General features: G+C 28.2%; 8 protein-coding genes across 8 annotated transcripts; 3 read left to right on the top strand and 5 right to left on the bottom strand. All coding sequences in view use genetic code 12, as the record gives it.

Moving 5' to 3' along the window:
- Positions 1-157: 157 nt before the first annotated feature.
- On the top strand, positions 158-1144 carry KGF55_002393 (uncharacterized protein; the record flags this gene model as incomplete). Its single annotated transcript, XM_051757071.1, has 1 exon — positions 158-1144. The coding sequence occupies one exon, from the start codon at positions 158-160 to the stop codon at positions 1142-1144; it is 987 nt and encodes a 328-aa protein (XP_051614654.1).
- Positions 1145-1214: 70 nt separating this feature from the next.
- Positions 1215-2519, bottom strand: ERG12 (mevalonate kinase; the record flags this gene model as incomplete). The annotated part of the gene is made up of 1 exon (XM_051757070.1): positions 1215-2519. One exon carries the CDS (start codon positions 2517-2519, stop codon positions 1215-1217), a length of 1305 nt encoding a protein of 434 aa, XP_051614653.1.
- Positions 2520-2753: 234 nt separating this feature from the next.
- Positions 2754-7652, top strand: NUP188 (Nup188p; the record flags this gene model as incomplete). Its single annotated transcript, XM_051757069.1, has 1 exon — positions 2754-7652. The coding sequence occupies one exon, from the start codon at positions 2754-2756 to the stop codon at positions 7650-7652; it is 4899 nt and encodes a 1632-aa protein (XP_051614652.1).
- Positions 7653-7724: 72 nt separating this feature from the next.
- On the bottom strand, positions 7725-8774 carry KGF55_002390 (inorganic diphosphatase; the record flags this gene model as incomplete). Its single annotated transcript, XM_051757068.1, has 1 exon — positions 7725-8774. The coding sequence occupies one exon, from the start codon at positions 8772-8774 to the stop codon at positions 7725-7727; it is 1050 nt and encodes a 349-aa protein (XP_051614651.1).
- A 978-nt stretch (positions 8775-9752) lies between these two features.
- Positions 9753-12365, bottom strand: KGF55_002389 (uncharacterized protein; the record flags this gene model as incomplete). The annotated part of the gene is made up of 1 exon (XM_051757067.1): positions 9753-12365. One exon carries the CDS (start codon positions 12363-12365, stop codon positions 9753-9755), a length of 2613 nt encoding a protein of 870 aa, XP_051614650.1.
- A 691-nt stretch (positions 12366-13056) lies between these two features.
- KGF55_002388 (SDR family NAD(P)-dependent oxidoreductase) lies at positions 13057-13812 on the bottom strand (the record flags this gene model as incomplete). The annotated part of the gene is made up of 1 exon (XM_051757066.1): positions 13057-13812. The coding sequence occupies one exon, from the start codon at positions 13810-13812 to the stop codon at positions 13057-13059; it is 756 nt and encodes a 251-aa protein (XP_051614649.1).
- Positions 13813-15005: 1193 nt separating this feature from the next.
- On the top strand, positions 15006-15452 carry BUD31 (U2 snRNP complex subunit; the record flags this gene model as incomplete). Its single annotated transcript, XM_051757065.1, has 1 exon — positions 15006-15452. The coding sequence occupies one exon, from the start codon at positions 15006-15008 to the stop codon at positions 15450-15452; it is 447 nt and encodes a 148-aa protein (XP_051614648.1).
- Positions 15453-15558: 106 nt separating this feature from the next.
- Positions 15559-17871, bottom strand: HCM1 (Hcm1p; the record flags this gene model as incomplete). Its single annotated transcript, XM_051757063.1, has 1 exon — positions 15559-17871. One exon carries the CDS (start codon positions 17869-17871, stop codon positions 15559-15561), a length of 2313 nt encoding a protein of 770 aa, XP_051614647.1.
- Between the last annotated feature and the right edge of the window lie 473 nt (positions 17872-18344).

Genomic DNA, 18344 nt, shown 5'->3' with positions numbered 1-18344 from the left:
ATTAATTCTAAAATAAGTCCTTTTGAATCCAATTTCGTGCTTGTTTTTTTTTTGGCGGTAATATGGATCAAATTCCATTACTCATTTTGTACATTTTCTGTTTCAAATTTTGAATACCCCATCAAATCTCGATTTAATCACTACAGGTCAAAAATCAATGGCATCAGCAATTAGTGGTCCTGTTCCACTTCCACAATCTAAATATGATTTAAACTCATATTGGGGTAGAGTTAAACATTGTGCTCAAATTTCCGATCCAACTATGTTATTAAATACAAAAAAAGATATAGAAACTGCAAAAAGAATGATATGGGATTATAGAAATGGAGTTACAAATAAATGGAGTCCTGAATTATGGAGAGCTAAAAAGGTATTGGATTCAACTTTACATCCAGATACCGGTGAAGTTGTGTTTTTACCATTTAGAATGTCAAGTTGTGTTTTATCTAATTTAGTTGTAACAGCAGGTATGTTAACTCCAAATTTAGGAACAGTAGGTACATTATTTTGGCAAATTGCAAATCAAAGTTTGAATGTTGCTATAAATACTGCAAATTCAAATAAATCTCATCCTTTAACTACAAAACAAATTATTACAAATTATACAATGGCAGTAACTGCTTCATGTACAGTTGCTTTAGGTTTAAATTCTCTTGTACCAAGATTGAAAAATATAAAACCAAATACAAGAATTATACTAGGTAGATTAGTTCCATTTGCAGCTGTTGTTTCTGCTGGTATTGCTAATGTATTTTTAATGAGAAGTGAAGAATTGAAAAAGGGAATTTCAGTTTATGATAAAGAAGGTAAAGATTTGGGAAATTCAAAGATTGCTGCTTGGTATGCTGTGGGAGAAACTGCTGCTAGTAGAGTTATTAATGCTACTCCAATTATGGTGATACCCCCTTTAATATTAGTGAAATTACAAAAGACTAAGTTTTTGAAAAATAAACCAAAATCTGTTGAGATTTTGACTAATATCGGATTGATTTTTGTTACTTCATTGGTTGTATTACCATTTGCTTTAGCTGTATTTCCACAAAGAGAAGTTCTTCCAGTTAGTAGGTTGGAGAAGAAATTTCAACATTTGAAAAATAAGGAAGGACAACATATCAACTCAGTCGAATTCAACAGGGGAATTTAGACTACATAGCATAATATTGAATAAATTTTTGTATATAGTCATTATGCATTTAATTAATAATGTTCTTCATTTACCAAAATTTCCATGCCGGCTCGTTCTCAACAGCCAAGTCTGATTCAACCTCACCTCGATTTGTGTAACCACAAAACGATTCCGATGTGAATATCTTTCTCTTTTCTTCATCATAAAACAACATTCCAACACCTTTACCACCTAAAGAAGTTTCAAAACTATCATACCCTTCTTTTTCAAATTCTAATAATGCACTTTGAATAACAGATTCTTCAACACCATCATTAACCAATGTTATAGTACAACCTCCACCTCCTGCACCTGTTAATTTAGTGGCTCCAATGTTCAAATTATCACCAATTATTTTAATTTTCTCTAATGATGGATGTGAAACACCCAACGCTACCAAAAGACCATGATTTATATTGAATAATTTTCTCAAAATGGATGTTTCTTCTGCTCCAAATCCTGGTCGTATCATTACTTCATATGCTTCTTTAACCAAATGCTCCATCGCATCCAAAATCGAAGTTATCATTTTCTTATATTCAGTATGTAGTTTACCAACTCCACCAACTAAATTCGCTGTACTTTTTGGAACTTTTGTATTTGTTAATAATAGTTTGATTGGAGGAAGTTTTCGTATATTAGTTCTTACTGATGATTTTTCAGGTTTTGGAGTTCTTTGAAACATTACTGCACCACCATGTGTAGCAACTGCATTATCAATTCCAGAAGGATTACCATGAAAACATTTTTCACCAATTAAAGACCAATTATCTATAAAATTTAATTCTACTATGTCTTCAACAGGTGAATCTTCTGTTAAATTAATTGTTGGTGTTTTTAGCCATCCTCCAAGTTTTGATAATGCCGCAGATAAACATACAGAAGTTGATGCCGATGAACCCAACCCTGCTCCAATTGGTAAAGTTGATCTCACAATAAATGTCATTCCTTGTAAAGATTTATTGCATAGATTGATATATAGATATAAAAAACAAAAGCTAGCAATATAATGTATGTTGTTGTCTTTAAATCCATCAATTAAAGGTGATATTTTTTCAACGATTTCTGGAACTAGCTCATTCGGTATTTCTGGTCTGCCATCTTTGTCATGTTTTATAAAATCTTTGACCTCATCCCATGGAAGTTCATTTTTATCCCAAGTTTGATCTAGTTCAATATCGGGAAATTGTAATCGTAAAGTATTGGAGTCTTCAGACGGTATAACTAATAGATAACATCTTAAACTTAATGCTGCTGCAATTGCTGGTTTTCCATAAACTGCTGAATGCTCACCAAATATAATCACCTTACCTGGCGCACTGACAATGAACGGCTGTAGACTTCTCGAGGTCATCCAATTGTTGCAGCGTGTATTTTTTTGTTATACGACGATAGTGAAGTTAAGTTTGATATTGGTTGTGAAAAAATGAAAAACTTAAAACATCAACACACACGAGAAAAAAAAATAAATATTACTTTGATACATCTTAAGTTTAGCAGCAACACAATTCTAAAACAATTGACGAAGAAAGCTCACGTCTTGGCTTCCACTTCAAGAACAAGGCTAGTTGAGAAAATATAAGAGAAGATGAGTTCATCTATTGCTACCATAGCAGGCTCATCGAAGCTACCTTCAAAACCAATTCAACCAACTCAATATTGGACATATGAAAATGCCTTGAGTTTGATAAAATTTTGTCAAGACCCATATTTATCAGACGCATTGAATGAATTTCTACTACTCAACAAAGATGTGATTTTAAGTCCCGAACCATTTGAAATAAAAAATAAATCAATAACTATCAAAACTGACACTAAAGAGATTTCAATTAGAGGGATACTTTTTACAGATTTGACTTCAAAAATGATTGAAAACGGGGAATTGATAAGTTCTAAATTGAACCTTGATGTAAAAGAAGTGATAAGAGTTATAAGCCAAACATGTAAGAAAATTCCACCAAAATCAAAACACAAATTGAATATTAAAAGCAAATTGGATGACGAAAGGCACCATGATTTTGAAAATGAAAATCTTAATCTCTATATACTAAACGTATTGAGAGAAAGAAGAATTATTCTTAAGATTGCGTCAGAACTTGCAAGTAACAAAACAAATCAATATGCATCATCAATAATCCGAAATCTAGGGAAAGAAATATTTCTATCTGGGAACTACCTTAACTCATTGTTGAATTCAATTAAAAATACCAGCGTGAGTATGGTAAATGGTTCATACATCACGGGGCTATCTGATAGAATAGATGAAACAATATTTAAAGAGTTAGCCTTGTTTTTTATTGAATCCTTGAAATTATTAATAGAATTATCGATGCAGAATCCCTTGGTAACCAAAAATATGCTTAAAGAGTGGTTCGAATTTTTGCAAGCATCTAAATTTGGAATAGCTGTGGGGTCTCCGCTTTTACATCAAGAGGCTTATGACTTAATACAAGCTTTGATAACAATCATAACCGTGGAATTATTAGATCTTGAAAACACATCCAACTCTGATGATGATGATGGTCCAGACAAATTTATGAATGACATCGAGATTTTCACTTTCATCAATAAAATCTGCACAAGTGATTATAATAATAATTCTGTAATAACGTTTAGTTGGTCGATATTGCTTCTAAGGAAGTCATATTTTTTACTGGAGTACCCCGACTCTGAAAGTTCCAAAAATTTTCAAACAAAATTCGACATTACATCAATCAATGAAACAATCAATCAACTTAACAAAAAGAGCTTAAATTTCGACGTTTTTGGTTTGTTGAAAAAAATTAATAACATTTTAAAGTATGATCCATTGTATTCAGCTATTTTATCAACTGTTATTACTTCATCTGTTGCATTATTAGAACTCACTCCTGAAATCACTAGTACCATATTGGATGTAATACGGAATTGTCCAAACAATATTGTCGAAAACTTTTTCAGCAACGAAGCAACAATCGATACATTTATAATTGCTAGAGCCAAATTCCCATTACTATTATCACCTTATATTAAACTTGCTTCCATCAATGGAAACTTTGCATTACATGAATTTAATGATTTAAGATCATACATTCAAAATTACAAAAAAGATTATTTTGATCAGCTTTATCATCTTGATGAACAGGATCCAGAATTAATTCAAATCACAAGTGAAATTAATATTTATCCTCCATTTGAATCGAACAAAAAATTGGCTATGGCATTAACATCTGGAACAAAAGCCAAGTTGCTTCCAGCTGCAAACCTGGATGAAGTATTGGTCACTTTCCTTTATCAATATAACGGCTGGGCCTTTCTTGGACGAGTGCTACAAAATTTATCAAAAAATCTTAACAATGTGGATGTCTTAAGAGAAGAAATTATCGTTGACATTTTAAATTTAATGAACAATGTCGCTAAAGATAATGGTGAAGAAGAAATTAAATTAATGTTAGAATCTATGTCTGCTTATACAGATGAATCTGATATAATGGAAATTATATTTAGTTTCCTAGAACAAGCATTACACTTAAGGAATGTCACTATACTGACTGCAACAATCAATATATTGACTACTTTAATACCTATTGTTTCAAATAGAATTTGGCCATTTTTGACTAAAAGTGCATTATTTTCTAAAGATGGAAAAGAAGGATTAGCTGCACTTATATTCGGTTCTGTTGAAATGGTCAATGGTGATTATAAATTTTCTGCTTCTTTGATAAATTTTGCTAATGCTTTGGTAGAGGAAAGCATATCCATCAATTACAATTATCCATTCAATACTAAAAGTGAGATTTTACACAAGATATCAAGTCACCTTATATTCTTATTTGAGAATATCTTTTACAGCCGTTTTAATCATTTTCATCAAAAATTACAAATGAGTGTATCCCTTATTGATTTTTTTACCACAATTTTAACTACCGTTTATGGTGTCCAAAATGGTCTATCTTCGGAAAATAAAGTTACAAGTGTTTTTATTAATTCAAGCAAGCAAATATTCGACTCGTTTACCGCTAGTACAAGAAATTCAGCACGAGCAATTTTACCTTTATTATATGTTATAGAAGCAGTGGCACAAAATTTAAATGCTATGGAATTATCAGACAATACTGGTATTTGGACTTACAAATATATTGAAAGCACATTTTCATTTTCAAAATTGATTATTGAATTGAGGAATAATATGAAGGTAAAACCGCTGGCTTTAGAACAAGAGCTTTTTACGAATTCACTACAATTGGTTCAAATATTTGCAAATATTGAATCGTATGGAGCATTTTCATTAGACTTGTTAACTAGTCTTATTGATGCTGATTGGTTAAATGAAACCGCTCCATCTTTATTATCATACTTGGGAAATGATGGAGCAAAAATACTACAAAATTCATTGGCCAATGGATTAGACAATACTTTTGATGACTACGACATGAAAGTGTCTTTATACAATTTTATATGTGCTGTTATGCGTAGTAGTCAAGAAGGTTTAATAGTATTATTTAACACTGGAAAAGGTGCATTCAACATTGAGTCTAAAGAACCAAAATTATCATTAATTCAAATTTTGAAAAAAAATGTAAGAGAAATCAAATACTATCCAAATTCAGTTAGTATTCATTTAATTGATGCTATAGCATTATCTTGTAATTCATGGACCACAGTAAAAGAAACTAAATTTGATGAGGATTTTGTGGAATTATTACTTGATAGAACGAAATTACAAATTAAAGAATCTCCAAAATCAATAGAGGGATATATTAGTAGATGTTATGAAGTAACCTTGGCTTCAAAAATTGCAGATATTTTAGCTTTATATTTGTTCACAACGAAAAATGAAAAATGTAAGAAGAAGATTAATGAATTTTTAAATTCAAAAGAATTTATAGAAGTTGTGGAAAATAAATTTGAAATTCATAATTATCATCCATTTTTACAAAATGAGTTGGAATCTTCATTTGAAGCTGCATATCCTACTTCAAATTTAGCAGATTTCGTTACTTCCTTGCATGAAAGAGATAAAGTCAGCATAGATGCAATTTATAATTTAAAATTAATGGATAAATTATTCAAAAGTTCAGATAGTTGGGATGAAATCAAAGAAAGGATAATAGCATCGAGTATAAATGATCAATATCTAACAGCTCAATTAAATGGTGTACATTCTTTTAAAGCGTTATTGACAAGTTTCTGTACTCGTTTTGAAGGAAAATTAATTGATGAATATTTAACATTTACTAATTTTTTATTAAATATTGATATTGAAGAAAATATTCCAACTGAACGATTTAGATCAGTTTTTTTTGAAAGAATAGATTTAGGATTTTATTTAATTTATTCCATTTATACAAGAAAACCTGAAAGACACACAACTGAAGCTCTTGAGATTTTAAAAAATGCAAGCACTTTATTGACTTCAGATGGGTTGAATTTTGCTTTCGAATTAACATCATCAAATGGAACTTATAGGCCATTGTTAAGAATCATATATTGTGCTTTAAAAATGATAGAAAACTCTACAGTTTTCGGACTTACAAGTTTATTTGAAAATTTGTTTAATATTATAGTTACAAAGAGTATTAAAGTTTTGTCGATTGAATTACAAAACGAGATTTATTTATACAAAGTGAATGGTTTTAAAGAGTTGTCAAAGAAAGTAAATGAAAAATATGATGATTTACTTTTGGTTTTGTCAATTCTTAAAGTTTTCATGCAGATTCAAACTAGTAATCCATTGTTGCTGAGTAAAATAGCATCATCAATCAAAAGTTTTAACTCAATAAAGACATTAATAAATATGTACATGTATTCACATCCAATTGAATTAAATGAAGAATTTGGATTTGCTCAATTAAGTTTAACATTTTTATCAGAGTTCATGTCAATTGAATCAGTTGCTAATGACATCATTAATTCAGGATTATATATTACTTTATTAGAAAGTCCAATATCAAAACCAATAAGAAATGGGGAATTATCAATCACTGATAACAACAAATATTATAAACTTTGGATCAATGGAATCTTACCAATTATCATTACAAGTCTTTATAAATTGGGTGCAACAGTAGCACCTGAAATTTGTGTAGCATTACAATTATTTGGAAAACAAATTTCATTTTGTTTTAATAGTTGGAGTAATGATTCAAAAAGTATTCAAATTTCAACTGCATTATTAATTGAAACTAATCAATTGATTGTAATATATGATATATTAAAAGCTATGAATATTGAAGAATATTTAAAAACTCAACAACCTAATGAAATATTGGATAGTGAAGATATAGATATGAGAATATTACCAGGAATTGAATCTGAATCAAAAAGAGACGATTTTATTGATTGTATTGATAATTTATTAAAACATCCAAAATTTTTAACTTCACGTATTATTCCAAGTTCACATGAAGAACAAATTATTATTGAAAGAGGTGATGAACAATATAATAACTTTGTGAAAAGAGTATTTGAAGAAATAAGAGGTTTAAAAACTTTATTAAATGAATGAATTATGTAATAATAACTTTAAAATTCAATCTATATATATTAGTTTGTATAAATAAGTAAACGGTCTATATCATTAAAAATAATAACTTTTATTAGTATCAATTGGAATTGGATCATCATCATTTAAAGGATCATTTAATTTAATTTCATAATCTTTAATATAACCAGGTGAATTTTTAATTGTTGTATTTATAATACTTGGTAATTTATCTTTTGAACCTTTAACTTTTCCAGAAATTAAATTTTGCCAACTTTTATGACATTCTTGTATTATTTCAATAGTTTCTTTTGCTGATTTATAATTTCCATTAAATGCAAATTTATTTTCTGGTTTTGAATCAGCTAATTTATAATCTTTAAACCATTGTTTTGTTGCTTCTAATAATCCAGGACATTTTTTTCTTACATCTTCAATATCATTAACATATTGTGATAATTCATCTTCTATATCTATAACTATTACTTTCCAATCTAATTCTCCATCATCAATTAATGCTAATGATCCTAAAATTTTACATCTTTTAACATCACCTGTATTCAATATATTTGATCCAATTTCACATACATCCAATGGATCATTATCTCCATAAAGATCATAATGTTTTATAAATGGATCTTCCCAAGTTTGTGGAAATGCACCATAATTATGAATATATCCATGATGAGGAAATAAATTTTTAACAAATCGAACTTTACCATTTTTAACATCTTGAACAATTGGATTTCCTGGTAATTTTGTAGCTATTTCAAATTTAGCATTTGACCAACGAGGTATTTCACATATAAAATTTGCTTCTCTTTTTATAGGATCTAGGTCTAATGAAATATCATGAAAATATGATAATATTTTAACTTCATTATTAGAAAGTTTTGTAGTTGCATAATTGGCATATGTGGCTGAATATTTCTTACCTTGTGAAGTTGGTATTATAATTGGTCTTTCTGATGAAGATTTTAATTTGGTTTGTGAAGGTGTTGATGATGAAGAAGATGAGTTTGTACGAGATTGAGTTAAATGTTGTTTAGTTAATGCTAGTCTTGCAATTGCTGGATTTATATGATTGTTGGTCATAGCTTTCAATTGATTTTTGAATAGTAGATTAACTGAACTTGATAAGTTCATTATTTGATAATATAATTTCTTAATTTAATAAATTATGCTTATATTGATATCGGTACAAGATTAAAAAATTATTTTGGTGGGGAAAAAAAGAAAAAATTGACATATGAAACAAACAACAAATAACTTTCGGTTGAATGGTCGTTGTAAAACATTGAGAATTTAAAAATTCATACAACGTCATAAGTTGTAGGACTATTACATTATGAACTACTTGAATTACTTGATGGTTGTTACGATTGGGCATTATGCCACTAAACGCTTTATTCCCTTTTTTTAGTACAAAGTTCAGTCATTTGAAGCAATTAACTAGTCCTGTGCAATGGATGTTGCTTCAAATAAAAATTAACCCTAACAAGTTACACTTGGATTAAGTTAAGGATCCATTTAAAGTAAGTCGCAAGTAACCACAGTCCTTTCTCAAAATTGGATGTTGGTAGGCGCCACTGGGCCACCTCCCCATCAGCACTTCAATTTTTCAATTTTGAGCTTTTGGTCTCAAAAGATGCAGAATTTTTCCCTGATTAAAAAGATGGATTGAAGTATGTGTCGTTTGGCATTTATTAGAGAGTTATTCGATTTTAAATATTGTCCAAGGTTGCAAAAAGGTTGCAAAACCGTAAATAAGTCAATCAAAAGTGAGCAAAGTAGACTTTTGATCCATACAAATAAGATTCAAAATTATTTAAGCTATCCGTTGATGCTAACATTTAACAAGCTCCACAAATCTTGAGATTTTTTCAAAACTGGATTGCAGCTGGAACATTCCTCGCGGTTTCACAGGTCAAAACTACGTACTGTATTATATTCAGTATATCCAGTTTAAATAATAGTAAATTCGATCGTTAATATAGTGGTGCAACAAGGTATAACGTGAACCTCTAAATGATGTTATATCAAAGGAGAGGCAAGATGGTAGGCCTATCTAAATGTATGCAATTTTATATTAAATATTATATATCTACGAGATTATTCTAATCATTAATTTGGTGGTTTACCAAAAAACACAATTTTACCTTTTTCATTAAATCCAGCATTTTCATCACTAATATTAACAACTGGAGATAATTTTTCAATTTCAATTGAAGCTAAATTCATTGGATCCTTAGGAATCCAAACCCCAGGACATTTGGCTGAAATTGCAGGAGCATCATAAGCATGTTTATCATCTTCAATTGGTGGTTCAATATTAAAAGTTGCAGGTAATAAACTTTTAACATGTCTATAATTATAAAAAACATCTGGTCTTAAAAATCTTACTATTGGATTCTTCAGATTTGTTAATTTATGATCACGATCAGCTAACAATGGAACAACTGATATTTTTGATAAATCTGTTCCAAAATCTGCTTCATGATCTTGCTGTGTGACTTCCTTTTCAAGATCTTCTTTAATCTTTTCTTCATTAATTTGTTCTTGTTGATATTTTGCTTCATATTTTGGATCATGATGATGTCTTTTCTTGTCCAATATTTTATATTGAAATTCAGATGGTCCATTATATGAAGGAGTATTTGAAATACCATCTAAAGCTCTCATACAATCTAATGGAACAACTTTTAATAGATGATCAAAAGCTTGAGCAAGATGTACATGAATGAAAACAGTTGCAACTAATCCAATAACTTGTAATACAATTGGTCCCCATCCTTTTCCAACTGCAAATATACCCAACATACAAACTTGTCCAATATATATACCAGTAAATGTTTGAAATAATGCTATTGGAAAATGTTGACCTCTTGTATCTGGACATTCTGCAAATACATAAAGTAAATTATGACAATATGTAATATATAATAAAAAGAATCCAATACATGCAAATGCTATAATTAATGGTGAAATAACTGAATAAGCTAATGTAATACATGCTAATTGAGTAGCAATGGGGAAAGTAGTACCATAAGCCATAGTTCCTAATCCACTAAATCTATTCCATTTCTTTCTAACAGTATTATCTAATAAATATCCCAAAATATAATATAAAAATAATCCAACAACTTGAAATAATGAACCACCTGCAATTGCTAAACCTTGTAATACTAAATATGAAATATAAAAATTTGATGATAATGGTAATTTTTCAGCTAAAATAGTCATAGCTGATGTAGGTTCAGCAACAATTTGTGTAACAGTAGCAGTTGCAGAAGAAGCTAAAGCAGTAACTAAAAAACCGTTAACCATTAAAAATCCAAAATAAGCATTTTGAGTATAAATTTCAACACTTTGATAAGATATTGCTCCTGCAATTTTAGCCATTGCTCTTATAAACATTGGTAATAAAAGCATTAAAATAGATAACATTGCAGTTGGTAAAATACCAGTAACAATACCCAAGATTTGACTTGGCATTCTTTCAATCCATCTTAACCAAGGTAATTTATTAGTTAAATATGTAAAATTTGAAATAACACCTACAAATGCAACAGGTATAGCCCAAAATAAAATTAATGCTACAATAGCAGAAAATGCTAATGATCTTCTTGTAATTCTTTCCCACCAAAACATTCTTAAATTTATCCAATTAATATCAGCTGGTTCAATTCCAATATAAGCAGGTGACATTCTCATTGGATTATGATGTATTGTTGTTTGATAAGCCATTTGAGCATAATATTGATTTTCAAATTCAACAAATAATGAATTAGAAGGTATTTGATGTCTAAATTTTCTTTGTAATTGTTTAACTTCTTCATTTAAAATGGGTATTTGTTCTTGACAATATCTTATAGTATCCGTTTTTTTAGAAAAAATTCCTCCAGTTCTTGTTCTTGGTCTTTTCTTTTCTGGAACATATGCACTTATCTCATCAATGGGTTCTAATTTTTTCCCCTTTTTATCAGCTTTCATTTTATTTTTAACAGCTAATTTTAAAATTTTATTTTCAGCAATTTCTAATTTATTGACAATTGCTGCTCTTTTATTAACTTTATGTTCTAAAGTTCTTGAAGTTCTTGCAACATAAATTCTTTTGACTCCATTAAAAATTTTATAAATTTGTTTTTCATCTAATAAAACATCAGGTACTCCTTGAAATAAAACAGTTCTTGATGATAATTTTTTTGCATATTTTGGTGATGATAAAACAACATTTTTTAAAGAATTATAAAAAAATAATTCTCTATATATAACAAACATTATAGCTCCATACCATACCCATCCAATAAAAACATGAGCATAATATCTTCCATGATAATCAACATTTGCAATAGATAATTGATCAAATCCTGTTAAACCTTTCCCATTAGTTGCATTTATAGGTAATAAAATAATCCAAATTAATAAACCAAATAAAAATAAAAATGCAAATATTTTTAAATATCTTAAATAAAAATAACCATCTAATCCTGCTTGTTGTAATATAAATGATTGAGGTTTTGATAATAATATAAAAATCCATCGTATTGGATCTTTTGGTAATGGTTCTGGTTTTTGATCTTCAGGAACTAAATTAAAAGAAGATTTTGGACTATAAATTCTTTTAAATTTTAATCTTAATATCAAGAAACATGATATAAAAGTTGCAAATAATAAAAGATTCGCTACTAATGTAGAAACAACAGTTGATGTAGATTGGGAACTAGATGCAACCATTTATATGAAGTTGTGATACTTGAAAGAATCGTGAAGCAATTGACTTAGGTAAGGGTATGAATTTGAACTTAGTGGTTTATGATTTGTAGTTAGACAGCTAAAAATGATTGATGTAATTCAATTTCTCGAGACTTTAGTGAATATTGGTAAGTATTAAGTGAAATAAATGAAAGAAGGGAGGAATGTTGATGTTGTAGTATTTTCAAATGAAGTAAAAGTAGTAGTAATGAACAACCAACTTTAAAGTTGTAATTATAATAATCAAAATTTAAGTTTTGGTAATAAAAATGTTTCAGCCTTTTCTTGGATCAAAAGCAAAAAAAAAAAGAAATGAAAATAAAGCAAAAACAAAACAAGATACGATTAAGATGGGACCAAATTTTGTTATACAGATCATACATATATTTATATGAATCACAACAAATTATCGCAATACTTCTTATTCATGAAACCAAACCAATTAGAGATGAATCCCCTATTTCAATTTATGTTTCATTCTAAATGTAAAAGCTTTAAATCTTCGTGACACTACAACGTGAATAAAATAAAATAAAATAAATTATTCAATTACGTAATTACCAAATTTTATATTTGCGCGTTTCAAGTCACCTGATCAACAGTAGTTAATATTCAATTGAAAAATCTATAAAAACTTGTATAAATAAACCTATATAATCCATAGCTATAATCATTATAAAATTGATAATCCAGCATCCAGTGCTACTATTGAACCAGTTGAAGTAGATAATTTACATAAATGAATATATTCAGAAGCACATTCTTCAATATCAGTTGATTTTTTTATAGGAGATAAATTTATTGATTTTTGGATTTGTTCATTTGAAAATCTTTTACCCCAATCTGTTTCAGCTAGAAGTCCAGGACAAACAGCATGAGTTCTTATATTAGGTTGAGTTTTTGCTAAAAATTTAATTAATTGAATTAACGCAGCTTTACTTACTGAATAAGGTATAGAAGATCCTGATCTTGTTCTACCTGCAACACTTGCAGAAGATATAAATGTACCACCTTCTTTATTTGAATCAAAATATGGTTTTACAGCTTTAAATAAAAAATAATGAGCTTTAACATTTGCACTAAATGTATTATCCCAAATTTCTTCAGTCATTGCATCTAAATTATCATAAGGAATAATTTCAGTCCATCCAGCATTTGATATTAATATATCAATTCTACCTAATTTTGATACAGTTTCTTCAACTAATTTATGTAAATTTTGTATATCAAATATATCTGCCTTTATAATAATTGATTCTATACCATATAATTTAATTAATCTATTTGATAATTCAGAAGCTCTTTTTTCATTATTTGAATAATTTATTGCAACATTGACACCTTCGGCTGCTAATTGTTCTGATATACTTGCACCTAATCCTGCTGATCCACCTGTAACTAATGCTACTTTACCTTTTAATTGAATCATTTTTTGAACTATTTGATGATTTAATTTGAATTGACAAAACGAATTTGTGTTTTTGCAATTGATGAATTTAGAATATTATTTAAAGTGATTTAGCTTAGTAATTGAAATTTTCCTAATCAATTATTAAAGTGAATTAATATGCTGAATACTGACTAATCTAAAAATTGTGTGGTTTTTTATAGATTAGGCAGAAAAAAAAAATACGAAATCATGGGGTATTCGGACTTAATATTACGCATTTATTTTGGGTCCCTAGAACTGAAAACTTTAAAGAAACCCGCCAAAAAGAACGAGTTTTTACATTTAGACAAATGTAACTATTCGAACGATCATATTGTCATGTTATGAACTACGGGTTAAATTACTATTGGTTTCGTTTCTAGGGCGATCTTAGTAGATGTCATGTTTTGGTTTATGATTTTGCTGCAAAATTCATTAAATGAGATTGACGCCAATAAACCTTCAAGATACTTCTTGGAATATTTGATTTAGAAATGATTAACTTAGAAGACAAAATTTATGAAAGGAGGTATATTTTGGAATAATAATTTGACTCTCAGTCTAATCGACTTGTATCGACTTAGCTTTATGTGAAATCCAAAACGCAAAAATCGAAGTAAAAAAAATCTTTCGTCTTAACATTTTTTCAAAGCTTGGATTGACCAGGAAAACATAACAGTTGTTTTTTACGATTTTGGCAATTTGTCCGAGTGGTCTAAGGAGGTTGACTCGAACTTTTACACGAATTAGTACTGTGATCAACTGGGCTTGCCCGCGCAGGTTCGAATCCTGCAGTTGTCGTTATATCTGAAATTATTTTTTTTTTTTGCCTCTATTCTGCAGTGTCCTTATTTTTTTTGGCTGAACAGATTTACGACTTAGGTACCTCAGGCAATCAATGGGCGATAAGTCATGGTTTCAACAATAAAAGTAAGCTGAAACGGATTAATAACTATATTAAGAATGTTTGTCTTAATGTATTTTTGAAGTTAAACAATAAAGCGGCTTTTTTAGTTTTTTCATTTCAAAAATTTAATTTAAAATAAAGTTTATCACACATCTTTTAAACAACTTCAGTCTATCAGTTTTTATATAATACACCAAAGCATTACATAAAACTCATTTAAATTATCACATATGTCTATAAACTCACGCAAAATATAATCATCACAAGCAAACAAAGACAATAGAAAATGCCACGAACTTCAAAAATTAAAAAATATTCAAATCCACCAGAAGGTTATTCAAAAATAGAACCAACAATAGAAAAATATAAATTAAAATTAAAAAAAGCAACAACCACCACTTCACAAGCAACAACAAAACAACAATCACAATGGGAATTATATAGAATAATACATCAAATAACAAAATATATTTATGAACTACATAAAGATAAAAAAATAAATGATTCATTATATCAATGGTTGATATTACAAGATTATTGTGATAAGAACCTAATTTCAAAATGGCGGAAACGAGGTTATGAAAAATTATGTTGTTTAAATTGTATAAATGGTGAAAATATATGTATTTGTAGAGTTCCAAAATTTGAATTATTGAAAAAAGATGAAACAAAAGATAAGATTGATATTGAATGTATCAATTGTGGTTGTAGAGGTTGTGCATCAACTGATTAATGATTGAGAGGTTAAGAGGTTATTTTCAGTTCCTTTTATATAATGTGTATTATACAATTTATTATTAATAAATATATTCACTAAGTCATCAATATTTATTTCCACCTCAGTAATAATTTAATTTAAAAAGCTCATTATTCGAATTATTATTATGTATTATAGGACTTGATTGAATAGATAATTGAGGATGATTTAAATTTCTCATTATCATATCATCATCATCATAAGAATTTAAATTTTGATTACCACTATTGTGTTTATTATGATTATTATTCATTATATTATTTAATTTTAAATGAGTTGATGAAGTAGTTGCTATATGAATATTATTTGAAAGTAATGAAGAATAGGAGCTTGAAGAATATGATGAATTTAAATGATTATTATGATATTGAAGATTTGAATTGTTAGTATGATTTGATTGATGTGATAAAATTGTTTGATGAGCTTTACTTATTAATGGACTAAAATAAAAATCATCTAAATATGAAGGACTATTCCATAATCTTTTCATTATTGAATTAGTTTGTGGAGTTTTTAAAGTCCTTAAAGGAGTTGTTGAAGAAATTGATGATGATTTTGGAGTTTTTGATTTATTTAAAAGTGTTAAATGATGAGATTGTTGTGATTGTGGTTGTAAGATTTGATGTTGAAATTGATGATTATTAGTTGATTGTGACTGTAGTTGTGAATGTGAATGTGGATGTGAATGGGGTTGTGATTGTTGCTGCTGCTGCTGTTGTTGTTGTATATGACCTTTATATGAACGATTTGCAGGAGTTAATGGTTCTAATAAAGGACCAGTCTCACTTGTTCTTAAGGGAGATAATTCAAAATTAGAATTACAACTAAAGGATGATGTATAAGTTAGATTTTTTTCCGCCAATACAGGTTTATCAGGTGAATCAATTACAAAATTAGGTCTTGATGATTGTGATGACGTTGATGAAGAAGATGAAGAATTTATATTATTCCTTTTTGGAGTAGAATTTAAATGATATATTGGTGGTAATTTTAATTGTGAATTTGGTGAATTTAATGATTGCCAAGGTAATTGTAAAAAATTATCATCTTCATCATCTTGTTGTTTGAAAGATTTGAATCTTTTCACTGGTGGATCTAATATAGTTATATCTTCTTCATCATATTGATAACTTGTACTTGTATTAGAAGGAAATTCATCATCATTTCTTTTCCTTTTTATTGCATTATATGTGGGGGATGATAATAAAACTGATTTATCAAGTGAAACATCAGTTTGAATTTGTTTTTGTTCACCATTTTTATCTTTTAATTTCACTTTTAATTTTTTTACTTTTGGTATTGATTTATCTTTTGACTTAGATTCATCTTTTGGTAACTTCACTTCTTGCTCGTCTTTTGGTTCTTCTTCTACTACTTCTTTTTCTTTTGTTTTCTCCATTTCAGCATCCGCTATTGCTTTTGCTGCTGCAGCAGCTTCATTTAATTTTGTAGCTTGATGAATTTGATCCATTACTTCATGATAAGAAGATTTTTTAACACTTCTACTTTTTAAAAATTGTTCTTCAAATCCTGGTTTTATACACCAAAAATGACCTTTACCATCTTTTGATTTTTCACCTTTTATAAAAGCTTTATTTAATGATAAATTATGTCTAATTGAATTTTGCCAACCAACATCTTCTTTTCTATAAAATTTAAAAGTATCTGATATCCATTGATAAATATTTGATAAAGTTAATCTTTTATTTGGATGAGATAATATAGATATTCCAATTAAAGTTGCATATGAATAAGGTGGTTTATCATCAGAATATAAATTAAAAGTTGTGGAAGATGTATTTGAATTTGTATCAGTAGATTTTTTTTTCTTCTTTGTTGGAGTTGAGATTTGTTGTGGTTGTTGCTGTTTTGATGATTCAAGGGAAGATGGTAATAATGGTAATGAATGAATATGATTTTCTTGATTTTCTTTATTTTTTTCATGTAATTGTTGTAATTGTAATTGATGTTGATTCTGAGGAGATGATAAAGCAGGTGATAAATAACTTGATTTTACAACAAAATTATGTTGATCTAAATTTGAAATAATTGTAGGATCTAAATGTATATCTCTAAATGGTGTTGCAAAAACATCAAATATTTGAATATCTTTATCATTATTTTGAATATTATTACTACTTTCATGAAGTGTAGATTGTGGTGGAGTTTGAGTTATTAATGATCTTTGTTTATTTATTTGTTTCGATTTTGATGGAGTTTTGATTACGGATGTTGTAGAATTGGAAGCTATTGGTTGATCATTTGATGCAAAGTAATTATTTGAAGTATCATGTAACGGTTGTCTCATGGAATTTGTAGTTGTAGCTGTAATTGAATTTGAAATTGTATTTAATTTATTCGGTGTAGTTTGTAATCTATCAGTCGCTGAAGCCATTGAAGACATCTTTTTTTAAGTATATTGTTTCTTTCTTTTGGATGTTTTGAGATTTAAAGTGGCTATTCGAGTTCTTGATTTCAACTCAAGGTGATATATATAAACTTGTTAAAATGTTAATTTATTTTATTGAATTTAAAAAACAATCTGATTTCAGATAAAGGGGTATTTTAATTAAAAGTTTTGAAAAAAAATGGATCTTTTTCTTCTAAAATTGTGGTATAAGAATAAATATGGTATAAAAAGGTATAAATGTGTATAAATATGTATATGATAAGTGGTTGGATATATATTATTCTGAATATTGATTGCTACATATATGATTAAAATGTAATCTATATTAAAAATAAAGAAAGATAATGAAATATGAAATTAATTTTAATTTAATTTTAAGATTACGCGTTTTTTATTTTTTTATTAAATAAAAATAATATTTCATGACGCGACAAGTTTTAAAAAAACAAGTTTGTGTA

This window comes from Candida pseudojiufengensis (assembly GCF_024610245.1).
Source record: "Candida pseudojiufengensis strain CBS 10847 chromosome Unknown scaffold5, whole genome shotgun sequence".
NCBI lineage: Eukaryota > Fungi > Ascomycota > Pichiomycetes > Serinales > Debaryomycetaceae > Lodderomyces > Lodderomyces pseudojiufengensis.
The sequence above is the reverse complement of the archived record's forward strand: the minus strand, read 5'-3'. Positions and strand labels throughout refer to the sequence as shown.